This window comes from Alligator mississippiensis, chromosome 5 (assembly GCF_030867095.1).
Source record: "Alligator mississippiensis isolate rAllMis1 chromosome 5, rAllMis1, whole genome shotgun sequence".
NCBI classification, from domain to species: domain Eukaryota; kingdom Metazoa; phylum Chordata; order Crocodylia; family Alligatoridae; genus Alligator; species Alligator mississippiensis.
The window spans coordinates 35568177-35589213 of NC_081828.1; the positions used below are offsets into that span (position 1 = coordinate 35568177).

Genomic DNA, 21037 nt, shown 5'->3' on the forward strand with positions numbered 1-21037 from the left:
AAAATGCATAAGCAGGACAATTAAATAATGTTAAAGTTATGTTTTAAAACGGACATTTTTACCTAGTGTGTCACGAATAACAGCAATACCTGTTGAACTCCTGAATTGTCAACTTGTCATAATTTCTTTTTTTTAACATAGAATTAGGTTTAGTTATTGTGATGCATTTAAAATTGTGAAGAGAAATAATCAAATACTGTAGAACATAATGAAATTTAAAAAGAAAAATGTAATATTTCTTAAGTTAGATAAGCAATTGACTTTTTTATTTACCTGCTTAAACATTTTTAAAAACTTCCTATTTTTCTCCCCAAATACCTTTAAAAAGTAGGGCCACTTCTTTACAAATGTTAAACATGTAAACTGAATTTGTTTCTTGTTTAAAAACACCTGTTTCTTGTACAATTTTGAGCCTGACCTTATTTATCTGTGCATGCCTCCTTTGTCATGCAGTACTATTAGTCTTAGTGGAATTAAATGTTAGGAATAAACATCAGCTCAGAAGAGTCTTTAAGGCTGTGATCTAGAAAGCAGGTCTTTCAAATTTTTACTCATGTGAGTAATTCTGGTGTCCTTGGTTGGGACCATTTGTACCAATAAGTGTTGGGGACTTTATGCTGTACAACACAAATTCATTTCAGTTTTTCTTGCAACATAAATTTTGGTACAGTATTATTGGTGTAAAAATTGGAGGAGGATTGAAATAATGAAGCAGCTCTACCAAATGCTTGAGTGGTTTTAGAATGGTATATACTTTGTGCATTTTTTGAAAATTATTAGCACTATTATTCTCAAAATACTTTTGTCAGAATAGCATTAATTAGTGCTTGACATGAAACAGTAAAACTTGTTTTCCCACATAGTGTTTACCAGGTCTTTCCCTTCCCTCCCCCCCCCTCCCCTTTTACTTTTCTTATTCCTTAATTCATTTCAGAATGAGGAATATCATGTAAGTTGTGGGACCTGTGATGTGTAGTGGCTCTGATACCTTTAGAATATGCAGTATACATTCATATGGTGGTGATTATTGGTTATAATTCTTACTTTGCACGCACACTTTTGTCTCTTCTGTTGTGTATTGTTTTACCTCATAAAGCTACTGTAATAAAACGTATGAAATAAAATTCCTCTTTTTGCATTCTTTTTAGAGAATCACCTAACAGAAATAACCCTTCTAAAACATGATCACTTTTCATAGATTCATAGATGTTAGGGTCGGAAGGGACCTCAATAGATCGAGTCCAACCCCCTGCATAAGCAGGAAAGAGTGCTGGGTCTAGGTGACCCCACCTAGATGCTCATCTAACCTCCTCTTGAAGACCCCCAGGGTAGGGGAGAGCATCACCTCCCTTGGGAGCCCACTCCAGACCCTGGCCACTCGAACTGTGAAGAAGTTCTTCCTAATGTCCAATCTATATCTGCTCTCTGCTAGCTTGTGGCCATTATTTCTTATAACCCCCGGGGGCGCCTTGGTGAATAAATACTCACCAATTCCCTTCTGTGCCCCTGTGATGAACTTATAGGCGGCCACAAGGTCGCCTCTCAACCTTCTCTTGTGGAGGCTGAAAAGGTCCAGTTTCTCTAGTCTCTCCTCGTAGGGTTTGGACTGCAGGCCCTTAACCATACGAGTGGCCCTTCTCTGGACCCTCTCCAGGTTATCCGCATCCCTCTTGAATTGCGGCGCCCAGAATTGCACACAGTATTCCAACTGCGGTCTGACCAGCGCCCGATAGAGGGGAAGTATCACCTCCTTGGACCTATTCGTCATGCATCTGCTGATGCACAATAAAGTGCCATTGGCTTTTCTGATGGCTTCATCACACTGCCGACTCATGTTCATCTTGGAGTCCACTAGGACTCCAAGATCCCTTTCCACTTCCGTGCTACTCAGCAGGTCATTCCCTAGGCTGTAGGTGTGCTGGACATTCTTCCTCCCTAGGTGCAGCACTTTGCATTTCTCCTTGTTGAACTGCATTCTGTTGTTTTCTGCCCACTTGTCCAACCTGTCCAGATCTGCTTGCAGCTGTTCCCTGCCCTCCGGCGTGTCCACTTCTCCCCATAGCTTTGTGTCATCTGCAAACTTGGACAGAGTACATTTCACTCCCTCGTCCAAGTCACTGATGAAGACATTAAAGAGTATCAGTCCAAGGACCGAGCCCTGCGGGACCCCACTGCCCATACCCTTCCAGGTCGAAACCGACCCATCCACCACAACTCTCTGGGTGTGACCCTCCAGCCAATTCACCACCCACCGGACTGTGTAGTCATCCAAGTCACAGTCTCTTAACTTGTTCACCAGTAGGGGGTGGGATACCGTATCGAAGGCCTTCCTGAAGTCTAAGTATACGACATCCACCCCTCCTCCTGTGTCCAGGCGTTTTGTAATCTGGTCATAAAAAGAAACTAGATTGGTCAGGCACGATCTGCCTGCCACGAACCCGTGCTGATTTCCCCTCAGCATAATTTGTCCTGCCGGGCTCTCACAAATGTGAGCCTTGATAATTTTTTCAAAGACTTTTGGCAATAGAAGTACTTATGTAGATGTATGCTCTTGTGTTGTTACCAATGTGGTTATCCTCTCAATTTGTAAACCTTTGTTGTTTGGATTAATAAATTCTTGGGTTGCATGTAAGTAGTTTGCTTACCTGCAATCACTTCTTTCTATGTTTGGCCTTATTGTCTTAATTTTATTAAGACACAAATTAGACTATTATGAGTAGAATCCATCATTTTCCATCCTTATTGGAAAATACTCCTTTTATTAGTGAGTTATTAATTCTAATATGGACTTTAGTTAAAAATGGAAAAGAACTCTTAATTTATTGCATAGATTGCAGGAGGGTATGATTTAGATTTTTTTTAATGTTTTTATTATTATTATTATTATTTTTTAAGTTTTGATTTCAGTCCATCAACATAGATTCAAAATCCAAATCAGCCCCATCTTTTTGGTTCCTTTTGGTAAAAGAACATGCTTTCTTTTAGGAAGACTGTTGGCTTCGTTTGAAGCTACTTTCTCTGGTTTGGTAAGGATTAATCAGTATTTTTTTTAGTGTCATCTCTCCCCGTGGTAGATTACAGCTCCAGTTATACCACCCAAATTCTGCATTGCACAACATCTAGTTTTGATAGACTTAGTAGTAGTAGATTGCTGTGCCATTAAAGGAATCTATAAAATGTTCGCTAAAATTTCAGTGTATAGTGTTTGCATCTCTTGTGATGTTTTTAAGAGGTGAATGTTTATGATGCCAAAGATAATTATGTGTTGGTTTGCAGTAACAATATGGATACAGCTATTTTCCTGAAATATTTTCTTTGTCATATGACATTTTTCTTTTTATTTAGAGGGCTCAAGCTGTACTTCAGGCAGTGACGGCAGTACAGACAACAAATACTCCCATAAGTGGGACTGCAGTTAGTGAGAGTGCAGTAACTCCAGCTCAGAGTCCCGTACTTAGAATAATAATTGACAACATGTACTACCCTGTAACCCTTGATGTTCTTCACCAAGTAAGCCAATTTTTTTTTTATCTTTTAACTTGCATTTATATGATTTGTAATAGATTTGTGTAAGCATAACCTTTTTATTATTTTTGACAGATATTCTCTAAATTTGGTGCTGTATTAAAGATAATTACATTCACAAAGAATAACCAGTTTCAAGCATTACTGCAATATGGTGATCCAGTGAATGCACAGCAAGCAAAATTAGTAAGTATGAGTTTGCTTTCCAGTAAATTACCTGTTACTTAACATTTTGACAGATGTTGGTATAACAAACTGGTAATCTTAGTAATGTACCAAACTCGTCCACCTTTTTTTTTATTTTTTCAAATAATAGTGTGTTTTGATATGAAGAAAAAAATGACCCCAGCTATTGTATATGTGTGGTTTAGTCCCTAGAGTAGTGATTCTCAACTAGTGTGCTGTAAGATCTGTTTAAGGTGACTGCAGCATGCCACACAGTGTCTGGGTATGTAGGTACAGATGACCTGGGAGTATTCTTCCTGGTTTGTTTTTGTGATAGAAAAAATTTACCTGGAGACCCCTGAACAGACATTCGAATGCTGAGGCCCTGAAGAGTAGAGTGATGCTGCTGCTCAGCCAGAGGACCCCTGTACACACATCCCGCTGTGATCTGCAGGCTCTTTCAGTTAGCCTGGAGGCAGATGATAGCAGTGCACAGGTCATCCAAGTAGTGCCCTGATTGGATAACCTAGACTGGTCATGGTCGGCCTCGCTCTCCCTGCAGCAGAGCATGCAGCTTGTGAGTGTAGCATGTTCTGCTTCCTGCTGGGCTGGAGCAGTAGAGTCCAGCCTGACCAACACACTGTATCAGGCGATGCGGGAGTTATTGGGTACAGCAAAGCACTCTGGGATGTTGGAGGACTGTGCTGTGGCTTCTCTTACAATATGTGTATAGAGATTCAGTCTCCCAGGATAAATTCTTCCAGAGCCACCGTTTTTGCTTTGGGAGAAAAATCTTGAACACCTGTACACTTGTGGTCTCTACTCAGAAAGCAGCAACTCTTCTTAGGAGAAAATGAATGTTTATACATGGGCAGTATTGGCACTGTGTAAGGTGTGGAAGCACATATATATGATTCACAAGATAAACCCTATGATTTCAGACATGAATCCGTAATGTGAAAAATATGCTGACATGTTGTGATTTTTCTGAGTCTGTTGCTAAAAAAAAAGAACTACTCTAATATTTTTCTGCAGTCAGAAACTGAGTGAAAGTGAAGAGTTGGCATTTTCTGGGGGTGAGAGGTATCTTGAGTCTACAAAGGTTGAGAATCACTGGTCTAGAGGCTTATGTCAGGATTCATAAGCCACCCTTTTTGTAAAGAGCTATACACGTGTAGTAAAAAAGACAATCTGTTTGCCATGAAGCTTCACCTGAAGCAGGTGGTGAAGCAGTGGAAGAGAAAACAAAAAAGGCAAGGTTGGAATAACAGTGAATCAGTCATGTTTAGTATAGCAAGCAGAAACCTTAGCACGTAAGTTGGCTAGTAGGTGTGCATTTTGTAGGCATCAAAGCAGAGGTGAGATTTTGTTTTTTCAAATTGATGCATCTTAGAAAAATATCTCTATTGCTTTTTTTTTTTTTTAAAGCATATGAGGCATGGGGGGGGAAGTGCCAAATTATTCAAGGGGACAGTGCTGCATGAAGGCACCGAACTCCATAGTAAATCAGTTTAGAAATACAGTAGGGTTAAGTCATGGAAGGTTGTAAATGTAAAGGCAAATAACTTTTGTTTGAAAGTGGGAAGAGATCCCAGAGAAAAATGAAGAAGTCTGTCATTATCAATATATGATCCTGTTTTGAGTGGACCCACCAGGAATAAGTTTGCATTTATCAAGATAGGAAATGATAAGGGCCTATTTGAGAATTTTAGCAATGGACTGAAATGGAAGGCTAGACTTAGGCAATTTTTAGCGAAGAAATGGTAAGATTTTTTTTAGATCTTGAGGTGGTAACCTACATTTGTGGAAGGCTCAGTCAAAGATAATGGAAAAGTTCTGGTATTAAGTGATTTGAAAGCAGGTAGTGTTATCCATGGATGAGAGGAAGGTGGATTTTGGAGGAAATGACCATATTTTCTCACATTCACACACTCCAGAATAAAATACACATCTTTTTTTCCTGTCTTGTCCTGTCCTGTCCCATCCCATCCTTTCGTGCTCTGTTCTTTGAAAGCAGAATGTCAAAAAGAAAAGATCTTTTCCTGTAGTAAGTAACTGAGTAAGCAGCAGTCAGGGACCAATCTCCTTATTGTTCTGTTCCCTGAGTCATATGCAGATTTTATTTTTCCTTTTCTCCAGCAGGGCAGAAATTGCTCTTCTCTTACTAAGTTTCTCCAGTGTAAAACACACTACAATATCCAACCGCTGTTTTTTTGGAAAAAGGTGCATGTTGTATGTGCAAAAATAATAGCACATCTTTGGCCAGCCTCAGCTAAAGTTGACAAGTAACACCTGTAAAAAGAGAAAAGAAAAAGCACGCTATATATCCTTAGTATTAACAGTGAAGACTAATATGAAGTAGTAAGGTAGAGCTGAGAGCGGTCATCATAAAGAAGATAGATGAAGAAGCCTTCAAATATGTGATTACCCAGTTACTGGGTACAGAAGAAGAGGAGATGACCAGACAGTGCCCTTCAGGATCCATACTGAAAGCATAAGAGCAGGTGATAGAACCTTCAAAAAGATACTGAAGTAACATTTAGGAAAGTAGGAGGATAAGCAGGAAATGGGAGAAGTCACATAAAACAAAATACAAGTTTTTGAGAAGAGAATCGTGGTCAGTCCTGTTTACGGTGTTCTGCAGTTGAGAAAATGTCAAACTTTAAAATTTCTAGTTAGATGGGAAGGCTTAGTACCAGATTGATTTTGGAAAAGCACCTTTCTGTAATATTTTTCCCCCCAGATGTCTATATAGATTTACAATATAATTATGAACATAGCTCTTTCCAATACAAATCATGTGGTGTCAGAGGTGAGGGGAAAGCAGGTATTACAATAAATTTTGTTTTAAAATGAAACAGCCTGTCCATACATAAGCTCCAAACTTTAAATTTTAAGTAATTTTAATAACAAAGAAACTGGATTTTCTCTTTAAATGATTCATTATTACTATAATAATGATTGTTTAACAACTCAAAGGGGAGTTGTCTGTGTTTAATTTTTTATTTCAGAATGTCTGTATATTTGTATAGACATCTTTATGTCGGTTGACACTTGTTTTGCATTTGACAAGTTCTCTTTGACAGCAGTTTAGGGTTTGTTTTTGGTTTCTTTTAACAAAAATGTAAATTCACATTTTGGAGCAAACTCATAGCAAAGGGTAGATTCTGTAGCTATGGATTGTATGTGCCCTGCCTATGCTGTTCAAAGATAATTTCAGGTAGGTGGCACCTAAAAAGGAACACACTTGATTTTAATTCAGTTAACAGCGGTAAAGCTGGATACTATAGACTCTAGTTCCAGTATGAGCTAAATATGTGAAAGGATTAAAAGAACTTTCAAGTAACTTGCAACACTTAATTTTTAACACATTGACATTTAATCTGATGTGATAACCAGTTATGATATGAAAAGCGACCCTTCTTTTTAAAGCAGCGTAACTTAGTTTTGACAAAGGATAATGCAAATGTGAGTTAGTATATTGGAGATAGAATCTATGTGAAACAAAGCTTCGTAGGGTAATAGTGATGCTCTTTGTGCTCATGTTAGGTACCATATTTACTCAAATACAAGACAAGGGTTTTCTCCAGTCAGCATGGGAAGAAAAAAATCCCCTCATCTTATTATCACATACAAGGAAACATCATTAAATATAATGTCTACTGGTAAACTGCTGCCAAAAGCAGCATGAGCTCAGCAATGGAAACCAACTATGAAGTTGATTTAAATGCAGCCAGCACTGAGCTTAACTATAAAACACATTGCCCAGGTGGGGCAAACATACTGATGGGAACTTTTTTTCCATTAAAAATAAAAACAGGCAGGTGTTCCCTCTGGAGGAAACTAGCACTGGGCCTGAAGGTACTTTGGGCCTGGAGGTACAGCAAGACGGCCAGAGCCCTCCCTGACATCCTCCTCCTTGTGCCAGAGATGCTTAATCTTAGCCAAAAGGTCAAGATGCTGATAGAAACCTATCAAAAGGACAGATTAGTGTAACCCATCTGAATAAGACATGGTAGCACAGTCATTGAGCACAGTCCCCTTCAGCATTGACTCTTTCCATGGTGAGCCACCACAGTGCATATATTTTTACTTCCTTTTCATGCCCACAGTTGAGCTGCAGCTTTTTTTCTCATTTCCAATAATTCCTCTTTCTTCACCAGCCATAAATGCCTAGCAAACATCACAAAACAGTGCCCCAAACTATTTACCCAGGATCCTTCTATAGCCCCCTGTCTTAGCCTGGTGCATATGATTAATGTGACTCCACCCTCCATGAAGTGAAACCAGACCGGTTTGCCTTGTGCCTTATCTGTACATACTTTTTTGGAGCATCCTAGGACTCATGACAAGAACACCCAGTTCTAGTCATGAGTGGGGGTACTAGTTAGCACGTATATCCTTTGTGGGGGTGTATCTGGAATATTTCATAGTTTCGTAATTTCATAGTTGGTAGGGTAGGAAGGGACCTGAGCAGATCATCAAGTCTGACCCCCCTGCCATGGCAGGAAAGAGTATTGTGGTCAAACGACCCTGGCAAGGTGTTCGTCTAGCCTGCTCTTAAAGACCCCCAGGGTAGGAGCCAGCACCACTTTGCTTGGAAGTTGGTTCCAGATCATAGCCGCCCTGACTGTGAAGTAGTGCCTCCTGATGTCTAGTCTGAATCTACCCTCTGCCAGCTTGTGACCATTATTTCTAGTCACTCCTGGTAGTGCTTGGGGGAACAGGGACTCCCCCAATGCCTGCTATACACGCACACTGATCAGTGCTGAGCTATGAGGTCACCATGGTTTGAAATGCTGTTGATTCTGGTGGGACCTAACCCGATGAATTATATGGTAAACCAGGGGCCTTTTGGCTTCAGATTAATATCATGCAAAGTTTGTATTATACGTAAGTAGGTGCAAAACTGTGTTTATAGAGTACCTAGACTAAAACTTGTAGCTGTTTCAAAATAAGTAACATTCATCAGTTCTGGATGAACTAAGTCTACAGGTGTTATATGGAAATAAATACAGCTATGTTTAATTTTAAGGACAGTGTTTTCATATTTGCTCCTCGCTTCCATGTGCTCAGGGAGAGCCAGGTTTGATCGTAAAGAGGGGAGAAAGGATCAACATTGTGGGGGAGGCAGAGGACAAGGGGGTGACCTGAACCCCCTTTCGCCCCCAGATTTTTTTTTCTGCTGTAGCAGTGGGAGGGAGACAAATTCAAGGCATGCTCCAATAATTAGATTCTTTACCTGGAAAATTATAACAAATTTATAAATTTTCCATATATAGAATTTAATTATTTGGGGGTTGTCTTATAATCAGGGTTGTCATCTGGCCAAGTAAATATGGTAATACAGGCAGTCCTCGGACTTGCAACATAATTTATTCCTGAAAACTGCACTTTAAGTTGAAATGTAACTCAGAATTATTTCTCCCATAGGAAACAATGTTATAAATGGGGTTTGGTTCCTAAAACAAGGCCTGATACCCTATTTTCACCAAAAATAACCCAGAACTCATTCAATTATAGATTAATAATATAGCTACATTAATGTATTTATATTGTAAATAGCAAACGTATTGACTTGGAAAGACTTATTTGAGGTGACTTTGCTGGTCTTTTTGAAGGGCTCTTGGCTGGAGTCTTTTCAGGAATCTTGGCTGCAGGTTTTTTTGGAGTCTTGTCTGCTTTCTTAAAGCAAGTGTCTAAGGAAGTGTGGACAGATGTTCTCCAGGGAGATGGGTGACACATTGAACTTGTTCACTGACGTGGCATTGCATCAGTTCGAGCGTTGGAAAGTTGAAACTGATGTCAGAAAGTTGTAACTCGAAACATTTAAGTCGAGGACTACCTGTATAGGATGAGCTTCCCTTTCGTTTAACTCTGTAATTTTAAAAGGAGAATTTTTAAAATTGAGGATGTTTAAAGTTGTCTGAATATTTAATAAATGCAAAATCATGAATGGCATCAACCTAGAGACCATATGAGACCATCATGTTAGAAGGAAAGATGTCCTTTCCCCTCAGAACTAATGAAAAATATCTACCATTTTCAGGGTTGTTACTGGATTGAAAAATACATTAAAAAACACAACAAAACAGAATCCTTATCTGAACAATATAGACCCTACCAGCTGAATAGGGCATTAACTGGAAAGGAGACGACAGATGAGAAGAAATAACTTGCTCCCCTTTTGAATATATTTAGAGTATATTAGAAGCAAGAAGACCTGTGACTAGTCCTTCAGTGGGTTGCATGGGGTTCTGAATTTAAAAGCATGATGAAATAATAAAGACATTTTTAATGGATTTTCCATCAGTTTTTACTGCAGAAGATCATGGAGAAATTAAAATTTCACAGGAAATCAGAATGTGGCCTTAATAGAAATTGAAGACTTATTGAGGAAGTAAAAGCAATTTGAAAAACTCAAGTGATGTAAGTACCAAGAAGAGATGGTATTCATTTCAGGGTTCTGAGAAAATAAGTGTGTGCGCTCTGAAGCCCTATGGAACTTCTTGCTTATTTGGATAACCAAAGCAGCAAAAAATGCGTTTCTCCACCAGTTGTTTTCTAGGAAACTGCCATTTCCTGTAGCATAAGCTTATGGCCATGTTCATCCATATTTTCATCACTACCTCCAGGTGGAATAATAATGACTGGTTGTATCTTCAACCGAATTTGAAGACAACACAATCCCCAGAGGCAGAATGCCTATTTCTTCGGTAGGCAAAAATGTATTAAGAACATGCAGCAATGCTGGTCTGTAAACATCAAGGCTCTTCTAAAGTAAAGCAGATGGACCCTGCAGATACCTAAATGATGATATTGTCATATTATCATCTTTAAGAAGTAATATTTGCCAGCCTTTGCTGCAGAAAACTTTATCTACACCCTAACTTCCAGTTTATACCTTCAAAACAATTGGTATACATTAGAGCTTTGTTTGACACAGCTCAGCTTTGCCTTCCTGACCTGGTGTAGGATAAAAGCATCATAAATCTAGTAGAGAAATTTTATCATAGCTGATCACTTGAATTGTGTTGTGAATGTTAGGTCTGGTACTCTGCATTCAGAGCACTTCTGATGTATAGGTCTGGGTATCCTTGATGAATCCTCACTTTATAGTAGAAGTAATTCCAGTTTCCACAGGAATTTTCCCTTTGCATTTGTGTACCAATTTCAGGACAATTTTGTGATGATGGTAATACATAGACGACCTCCCAGGACTGGATTTTCAAATTCAGGATATGTAATGAAAAGTACAACGTGAAGGAAGGAAATACCCCTGTAATCTGTGTAACCTCATCAAGAAAAAGTGTGCCCAAAGTTTGGAGACGGAGTCCTTATGCAGACATTTTCAAATGATCTTCCTTTATATGGGTATGATGGCTTATCTGCCTCAGAGGGAAGCTCTGGATTGCCCCTCCTATGTCAAGAAGCCCAGCAAATGCAGAAGACGACTTTGTCCTGGATGTGCTGTATTCTTAGAGAATATGAACTACAAGTTTGTCTCTGGGAAGGCTTATTCTGCTTATGATACTGGCATTGTCTTTATATGCTCTGTACTTGTCTGCTAGTACCTCTTATATCAAAGTTACTGACCATCCTCAGAGGAGAGAAGATTTCATAGTTTTTGATGGAGCCTTATGTTGCCCAGAGCAGATGTAGTTCTTAAGTCTGCAGGTGGCCTTTAAAATTGAAAGTCTGTCAACCGGGGCATCTTGATCCTGGGTTAAAATAGAGCTTCCTTTCTGACATTGACTCCTAGCAAGAGAGAGAACTTCTGAGGTCTTGAGAACATATATCAACATATATTCTTTTTTAGATGGATCATAGTAGAAGGACTTGCAATTTTAAGTTAAAAATGTAGATGGAAACTCATGGATCCCTCTAAATGCCCTCTGGAAAAGTGCCTGCCTAGGGTTGTCTTTCTAGATTATAGACCAGTTGCATTTCCGTTAATTTGCTGACTACTTGCGACTATTATAAGCTGGTTGAACATGAGTCAGTATTTGCACTATAATCCTTAGTTTCATATGTGGCTTGACAAATTTGAAAACATCCTATATTTGGTCACTTGTTACTGTTCTTTGGACTAAACTAACGATAGCTCCTTTTGATCACTTTATATTTGTGAACTCAGCTTTTTAATGTGGGATATAGCTTTCTTGATGGCAGTGACATCAGCTTGCAATATGAGTAAGCTTTTGGCTATGAAGACAGGATCCACCTTACTTCAGATTTTATAGCAAGAACATTTTTTTCTGAAGCTGGTGATTAAATTCTCCCACATTAAACCATTCATCCCTTAGCACTTTTTTGTGTTTGCATACTTGTTTAAATGAGATCTTTCTCCTCAAGCCCAACATTAGAAAGTACTTGATATTTGACTTTGAGATGAAAATTCTAGTTGCTTCAAGTGCCATATACTATCAGTAAAATGCCGACCAGGCTTATGCTCTCTGTTCTTGTGACTTGTTCAGCTCACAGTTCTGTCCTTTTTCAGTGTGTCCTGTGTAAGTTAGGATAGGTTCTGAAGTCAGCCTGAGTCTGTTTCAGTTTGTGTGCAAAACAACTACATGGCACAAACTACCGTATTAAACATTGTAATTTATAACCAATTTCAAGAACAAGAATTCCTCTTGGATTTATTAGTTCTGTTGAGCCAAAGCCAAATATCTGCTCTCACTTCTCTTAAGACCTGTCTGCCCGTCCATCCGACCATCCTCAACCCACAAACTGGATTTTCCAAATATCACCCAAAACCAGAAAAATGTAGTTTCCCCCGCCCCCCAACCACAGCCTCCCTGCCCAGCCCATTATAGAAGTGAAGCCTCCCACCCATCCCAGTAATGTCTACAAACTGCCACTCGCATCCAGATACAAGAAACCTACTTCTACCCCCCCGCCTCCCTCCCTGTTAGTGTGTTCTGTAGGCCACTTAGCTGGCCAGTATTTGAAAGTTGTATTTGTATTGGTCATTTGTCTGTTTTATGTTTAAAATATGTTGTAGTATTACTTCTTTTGGGTCATTCTCTTGTGAGAACTTTTTGAAGAAAATGCCTTCTGAAAAGAAGGGACAAATATCCAAAATACTGTGTAAATAAAATAATTCTTAATATTCGCATTCCATAAATGGGTTAATAGTTCTGTGGTTCACTTTTTTATAACTGGATAATTTGGAAAACATTTTTTTCTCCCTGTACAATTAAAGAATTGATTAAAGGATTCCAAGATCTGAGATAAGGATAGTTTGTGTATAATTAGTCGGGGTAGCTTAAGCCCTCTGTAACCTACTATAGTTCCTCAAGGACTGAACGATTTGAAGTATATGGAAATCTGCCCTGTCTTGTCCTGTGGTAGAAAACTGTGAATTAAGTCATAGAACAAAACAGAACATTTCCAGTAAGCAGTTTTTTCTTCTTAATGTCCACTCTGCTTTCTTGAAATACCAAAACCCTATGTTGGAGTTGTTGGGCCATTTCTTTTTTTTTAAGCACAAGCTTACTTAATTTAAAATATCAACATAAATTCCTTCAAGTAGTTGAAAAATAATATTTCCATTAATTTCATCAAAATTAAGTGCAATAAAAATGTAATATTTTCAAAGACACAAGCAACTGTTAGTTGTCCAGAATCATCTGACAGTTTTTGATGCACTATCTGTATATGTGACATTCACATTTGTAAGTAAAGGTAGTTTATTTTTTACTAAAATGTCAAGCATATTTGATGTTTTTAATATAAGCAGAAATTACATTTCTGATATTCTGTTCCCTTACTCCCACAAAATAATACTTTAAACTTGGGATGCACCAATACATCGGTTCCATATCGGATCAGTACCAATATGAGGAAAATTGAGAGTATCGGCAGTCGGCTTTTTTTTGTCTGATTGGCCAGTAATGTGGCTGATAAATACTACATGCGTGCACGCAGCCAGGAGCACAGCTCGGCAATGTGAAGAGCAGCTGGCTCTGGCTGGTAAGTCTGTGGGGAAAGGGGCAAGGGTAGGGGCATGGGGGGGGCAGATCGAGGCCCCTGTGGTGAGGGAGGGAGTAGAAGTAGGGCAGGGGCAGTCGCTACCCAGCTGGGGCAGGGCTGGGCATGGGACGGAACTGCGGCTCATCCTGCAGGGGTGGGGCAGGCTGCCACTGTGGACTCGGGCCGGGGCTGTGCCAGGTTCTTTCTGGTGGGGGCTGAGCCAGGCTGTTTCGGGTGGCAGCCCTGGGGGGGTGGGGTTAAGGGGTGGCTGCAGTCACCCCAAAATTTGCTGTGGCCCCCCTCAACTCCTCTTCCCAGCACCACCACTGCCTGCCCTGAGAGCAGCCTAACCCCTGCTGGGAAGAGCCCAGTGCAGCGTCGGCCCCAGCTTGCAGTGGCAGCCTGCCCTGTCCCACGCACATATCCAGGGGTGCACACTCTATGCCCTCCTGGGGTGCATGCAGCGGTGGGAGCTCCCCCTCCCCCCATGCTCCCCAGATGAGCTGTGGCTCCATCCTGTGCCCCACTCCACCCCACCCCAGTTGGGCAGCACCTGCCCCTGCCTCAGCCCCAGGCCCTTTCTCTCCCTCACTGTGGCGACCTCGATCTGCACCCTCCCCATGCTCCTTCCCCCCCATCCCTTCCCCCCCCCCCCCCCCAACAGACTTGCCAGCGGGATGCCACTCTCCAGGCTGCAGGGCTGCATATCAGTTTGGTATCGGCTGATATGTCTCCTTAAAAATCGGCTATCAGTATTGGCCCCAGAAATTCCTATTGGTGCACTCCAACATTAAAAAATTAAAGTTCTCCACATATGATTGTCCATTTGGCTGTTGAAGCTCTACATTTGATCATCTTGTTGCTGGAAAGAACAGCAAAATAACACCTTTTAGTGTTAGGGCCATAGATAGATTTGTTTTTAAATTGGTATAATTTTAGTTTATGTGACATCTTACAAACCTCCAAAAATGCCTGATTTATGCAAGGTTCTAATTTTTTTAGAAGCCCTGTGATTTTTAAGTTGAACTAGTGTTCATTCAAAAGTACCAAGAATATTAATTGTGGAAAATATACCGTTTCACAAGAAATGGTCACTAAAATGAACTTACCAAGTATTTTTCTTTTAACCATCTATGCGGGTCATCTTTCAAGGTCGAACAAAAGTCATGGTAGTAAAATAATGTCCTTTTGCTGATTACTTTAAAAAGGTTGAATCTGACAAGCTAGCTCTTGAGTATCACTACATTAATATGTCTGTTGGTGGCAGTCTCTAGGGATTTGGGTATATAAACTTTTTCTGAGTAATAGAAATTTAAATATAAAGCTTCCTGTAATTACTTTTGCATTTTCCTCTCCCTCTTCTTTTTGGTTTTAAACTAACAAATGGACAGATGTATGCTAATTTTTACCAAATTTCAAAATTTGTGTGACTATATTAAAATATATATATCATAATTTTCTCTCTCTCTCTCTCTCTGTCAGGCATTAGATGGCCAAAATATTTACAATGCCTGCTGTACTCTACGGATTGATTTTTCCAAACTGGTGAATTTAAATGTAAAGTACAACAATGATAAAAGTAGGGACTATACTCGACCCGATCTTCCATCTGGTGATGGGCAGCCAGCGTTGGACCCAGCTATTGCTGCAGCATTTGCCAAAGAGACCTCACTTTTAGGTATGATTTTTAATCTTCAGCCTCCCACCCTTGATCCCAATTCATCTAATGCAAACAATTAAAAGTACTTGATAACTACAATGATTAATATTATGTTAGAGCCTGAGATCCTCCATCAGAGTTTTTCACTGTTGTTCATAAAAACAGGTTCTGTCCCTCATCACTTACTCTGTCAATAGATGTGACAGATGGTAATGGGACAGATGTTGGGTAGATGGAAAATACCCAACAGTTGTCTGTTTACATTTTTAATTTCCTGTAATCATCCAATTAGGAGGCTTGCATGAGTTTATGGGAACAGAATTGGAGTCCTTATCTCTATTGTTATTTGGTCATAAAAATGCTTCCTTGTTTTCATAGTTTTCAGTGTCGATTTTTCTTCACAGATTATTCACTTGAGATCAGAGGTATTGCACTATAATTTCTGTAAAGATGCAGTGAAAAAATACATCTTTAAACTTCTGTGTTTCTGTAAGGATCGTTTTTGGTTTTTCCCTTGTATACATTGGAACTCTTAACATCTAATGCTCTGGTATGTGAGCTCAGGAGCTGACAAGGTATTAGAAACCATCAGAAGAAGCAGCTGAGATGCCCGGAGCAGTGTATAGATATCGTTACACTGTCAGATAAGTACACTGTCATAACCTCTTACACTCTTGGGTTACTGGCAGAGACAATTCATTCAGTACAGTGTACTTATTCAATAATTCTCTCTCAAATCATATTCTATCTTTACATTCTTTTTTAATTTATCAACACTGAACTTCACTGACTGCATTCCATTTTTTCATAGTTGTGTTATTTTGAAGGATGTCTTGAGTGTTGTGTGTTTTTGGGCTTGTTTTGATCAACAGAGTTCAGATTTGGTCTAGATAATTTCACAAGACCCAGTGAATTGTGGTGCATTCCTTATTTTGCCTCCTTGTTGGCTGCTTTCTTTAGAACGGGGGTTGGCAGTATATGGTCATGTGGGCCAGATCCATCTTATTCCATGGAGCCATTGGATCTAGCTCATGGATGTGGAACGTTGGCAGTATTCAGTGGCAGGGGCTTCTCTCATGCTGTGGTGAGGAGATGTGACAGCGGCTAGGTCTGACCTGAGCTCTGTCATTCTGACTTGTAATTGAAAAGGTTGCTGACCAGTGCTCAAGAAAGAGCACATGAAGAAAGAGTTGCCATTCATGAAAAGTGCTTTATCAGTTAGTGAATAGGTTGTTTGCCTGTTTGGGATTTTTTTGTGGTGTTTCCCTTGGAGTAGTTAGTTATAGGCATGGTCTGGTAACTGATCGCAGTTGTAATTGGAAGCTGTTTTTTATCTTTTGTCAGAAGGTGTGTTTACATGGCACATGATACAGAGACACTGAGCTAGCTTTCACCTGGAAGCCAGTGGTAATGGGGATCGTGGACAGGGTGGCTGATGGGTAATTAAGGTGGAGAGCAAGCAACCATGTGAGTGTCAGCTTGCCACAAGATAGAATTTTGGGTTTTTTTCAAATTTCTTTTAAAATATAAAAATGTAAGTAATTGCATATTAAAAAAAACCTACATGAAAAAACCTTGTTAATATTACAAAATCACATTTTCAGAAGTTGAGACATCAACTTTTAAGCGTTGATGCACATTAAAGTAGCTTAATTAAAGAATGCATTGTAATACACTTCTTCATGACTAAGGATATACTCAATTTCACGATTTCACAATTTTCACAGAAACCACCAAAAAAAGGTGGCTTCCACAATCACTGCAAAAACACACTCTCCACAATTTTGCATGGAATCAACAGAAAAAAAAATACTAAAAATAAAATGTTGGCTCCCAGTCAGTGGGAGCTAGCCAACAGCCCTTGGGCCAGGCCTCGCAACTTGCAGAGTAGTGGAAGGGGGAAGCCACTAGCCTGAAGAGGAACAGCCAAGATGATGGCAACAATCAACGGTGAGGGGAGGGGCTATGTGAAGGGCAGTCCTCTTTGCCAATCAGAGGCAAGGGGTGCAGGGCTGCTGGGGACCCTTAGCCAAGCGGGGGAGGGCAAGGGAAGGAATTACCATGAAAATGGTGCCAGGCACTATAAGCAACCTGCAATTCTTCTTTCACCTCCACATGCTTTTAAGTCAGGGGTGTCCAACCTTTTTGAATGTGGGGCCAGATCATGAACTTTTTATCACCCAGTGGCCAACGAGCCATACTCAAAGACATCACAGGAAGTGGTATCACATCAGGAAGTGATGTCATGTGACCTTTGACACAAATGAAGTTGCAGGAAGTGACAATGAAATGGGTCTGGAAATGTGTTTAAAATCCAAAATAAAAACAATATAAAAGCAACAATGAAATAATGCAAACACTTGACTAAAATAAACACTTTTGCTTCTACTCACTTCTCAATGAAAGAAGCATAATGCAGGCTTGCCCTGGGACACCTGGGCATACAGCACCAGGTAGAAGAAGCCATGGAAGAGCAGCCAGCTGTTGGCCTCCAGCAGCAGCAGCGAGGAGGAGGAGAAGCAGTGCCTCAGGACGCTGCCCAGCTCCATTGGGGACAAGGAGCCCAGTCTTCACACACAGCCATGTGCACGCCACCCTCATTGTCCCCGGCTCCCATGGAGGAGGAGGAGGAGGAGAAAGGCAGAAGTGTGACCTTGTGCTTCCTCCTCATGAGTGCACACGTGTGTGGCACCCCTGCACGGGCTCCTCAGCATCCTGCCCGGGGACATGGCCCCGTTAATAGCTGGGCAGCCATGTTTCACTCTCGCGTACTCATCCCCACACTGCACCGTGCCGCCCCTTCCCCACCGATGCAGTGCAGACCACCCCCGGCGTGGGGCTTAAAGGACCCAGCCTGGAGCCGGAAAAAAAAAGCGGGGGGGGCGGGCTTCCTCTGCCAGGGAGAGAGGAGGAGGAAGCAGAGGCGGCGCAGTGAGCCCGGGCCGGCGCCACGTGCTCACACGGGGACCTGCAAGCTGGGCATAGGGCAGTGCCCAGGCAGCCCCCGGTTGCAACTTCTCCACCCACCAACAGGAAGATGAACCACGCAGGTACCGTCGAGTGGGGAAGGTGCTGGGGCCTCAGGAAGATGCTTCCTTCTCCCCAGCTACAGCCCTGAGGGGCAGAGCCAGGTGCAAGCGGTGATTTAGCGTGGGGGAAGTTGACCAGGGAGGGTCTGGGGGGGATTTCGTCCCTGCTTCCCTTGCCCATGTGTGCCCAGCTGGGCGCCGCTTGCCCGCGGTGCTGGCCAGTACAAGCTCTGCCCGGGACTGCCCCGAACGGCACTGATGACCTTCGCTTTTGCTGCCGGCTACTCCTCTTCCCACATGCACCGTGTCGGCAATGTCAAGATGACGCAGTGCGTGTGGGAACCTTGTCCCTTCCCCAGCCATTCAGCAGCCATTAGGAAGCTGCTGAGGGGCTGGGGGAGGGTCAAGGGGTGGGAACGAAAGTAAACAGTGTTTACTTTCATTTCCCATTGCAGCACCGCAGGCCACAGAAAATGGCTTGGTGGGCTGCATGTTGGACAAGCCTGCTTTAAGTATTTCCCTGTTCATGACACAATTGTACATTTTTTCCATTGGACCTCTGCCTCCTTTAGAGTACAGGATGGACCTACTCTAGTGTTGAATCAAGGTTATACGGTAAAAGAAAGCTATTCTCTTAGAACTCCTGTTTCATTTGTTATTGAAGTTGGGTATTTAGTGGATGAGGCACAGGAATGCAGGAAGTAAAAGAATTAGTCTAGCTAAGGCAATTGAATGCTGTCCGATTCCCATCAGTGTTTCAGAGTTCCAATGTGATGCAGTTTGTGGTATTTAAATACTTATCTTGAGACTTGTCTGATTTATAGAAGTCCTGATCATTTGCAGCTGCCATTGAAGTCAATAGGAGTTGTGCTTGGCCTGTTCATAGTGCTAGGAAATGCTGGGTTCCCTGAAAAATTAAATTCTTATGTCTAAAATTAGCATCCAAATTTGTATATACTCTAATTTCCAGTATGTAAAATTGAATTTATAAAACCTCACAGTTGAAAGGGAGTGGGTAAAATAAGTCAGATTGTGAAGAACATGAATGAGGTAGCGGTAAGTACCTTAAAGAAGTCCTTCAGGAAATTAACAATTTTGTTGTCAAACCAGGATTTGCAATGTGGTCACACATTGAGCAAAAGGGAAAAAATATTGCAAGTATTTATTAATGTATGCCCCATCCATTCCATGCATTGAACGAAGAAGGGATCCTATGGAAAAATAGTAGGTGCTAAACTGCTAAAGGCTGTGTCATAATTTGACTTTCAACTGCATATAAGTTAATGTTGTATGAACCACCTACATTGTCACGTTTCCTAACTTTGCAGAATTTTACTTGGTAAAGTAATGTTAAAGGCTGCAAAGGTGGGGGGGCAAGGGGCAGTGTATGTGTGTAATTGTTTTCAGTGTCAGCTTTGTCCATTCACCCAGCATAAATAGAAACCCACAGTGAGGAAAATTTGATGGTATCAGTGCATTGCTTTTGATATGTACTAATTGTGGGTATTAGAATCATGGTAGATTTGGCAAAAGCACGTAAGTGCCGTTGGATCCTAAAGCACATGGAAAGTCACTGAAGTTAGGCCCCTCAGTCACCTAAGTGCTTTTGACATTTTTTTTCTACAGTGATTAAACTGTTACCTCTTATGAATTATTACTTGTAGAACAACAGCTATCTTGCCTTAGCATTAGCTCGGCTTTATGTTCAGCAGAGCAGTGTGTGAGGATTTAAAGAAGGTGGCAATTTGCCAGTTGAACTTTATATTAACATGAACTGTTTTTATCTTTTTGTATTACATAAAACACTTGTTGCAAGTGCTTGAAAACTGCTTGAATTACAATTGGAAAGCTTTCCCAAAGTTGAAATGGCCCAACACCATCGATGTATGTAGCATTCCTCCTCCTATTTCTATCTTTTTAAGGAGGGTGTGGGAGCTTACTGCATTAAGATACTAGGATATACTTTTACATATGAAATGAATGTTGACTAGCTCATTGTCAATTTGAATCTGTGGGCAGACCTCTTCAAGGCATGGGGTTCCAGAGCAGAAAATTAAATTGGCATGATGGTCATTTTCATAGGGGTTATTCAGAATTCTCAGAGCAGCAATGAAGTGATGAATCATGTCAGATTGACTGCGTGTAGGGCTGACCCTCACAGCATGCTGCGCACAGGGCTGGTCCAGGTATTCATGCTGCATATGCCAAACTGATCCTGTACGCTGGATCCAGCATGCACAGCTGGGCTGTGGCCTGATTTGGACTGGCTCTGGATCTATGAGCAAGGTTCCCTCTAAGGTGCGCGCGTGCACGTCCACACACAACTGAAAGAGCAGCCGCACACAGCCTTTTCAAGGCTGCGCACCAGGAGAGGCTGGAGCCAGAGCCTGATGCAGGCTCTGCCGGCTCCGGGGAAGTGCTCCGCTCCCCCGTATCAGGGCCTGGGAGTGGAGCACTTCCCTGGAGCCGGCGGAGCCCGCGCCAGCCGCCCACCCCAGCCTCCATCCCTGCCTTGCCTTGCCTCACCTCGGGGAGGAGCCGCTGCCTGTCCTGAGTGAAGCTCTGCCAGCTCCAGGATACTGCTCCGCTCCCCAGCATGGCCTCCAGGGGCGTGTCCCACATGGCCTCCGCTGGCTCTGGGGAAGCGCTCAACTCCCTGGCTCTGATGCAGGGGAGCGGA

The 21037-nt window shown here is 41.5% G+C and overlaps 1 protein-coding gene across 6 annotated transcripts in view; it reads left to right on the forward strand.

The window, feature by feature from the left end:
- PTBP2 (polypyrimidine tract binding protein 2) overlaps positions 1-21037 on the forward strand; it is a 99652-nt gene that overhangs the window by 60516 nt on the left and 18099 nt on the right. For all 6 annotated transcript variants that reach the window (XM_059728071.1, XM_019479070.2, XM_006265258.4 and 3 more), the window contains 3 exons: positions 3346-3510; positions 3601-3711; positions 15151-15346. In XM_059728071.1, the coding sequence (XP_059584054.1) occupies positions 3346-3510; positions 3601-3711; positions 15151-15346 (472 nt within the window). The remainder of the gene's footprint in view (positions 1-3345; positions 3511-3600; positions 3712-15150; positions 15347-21037) is intronic.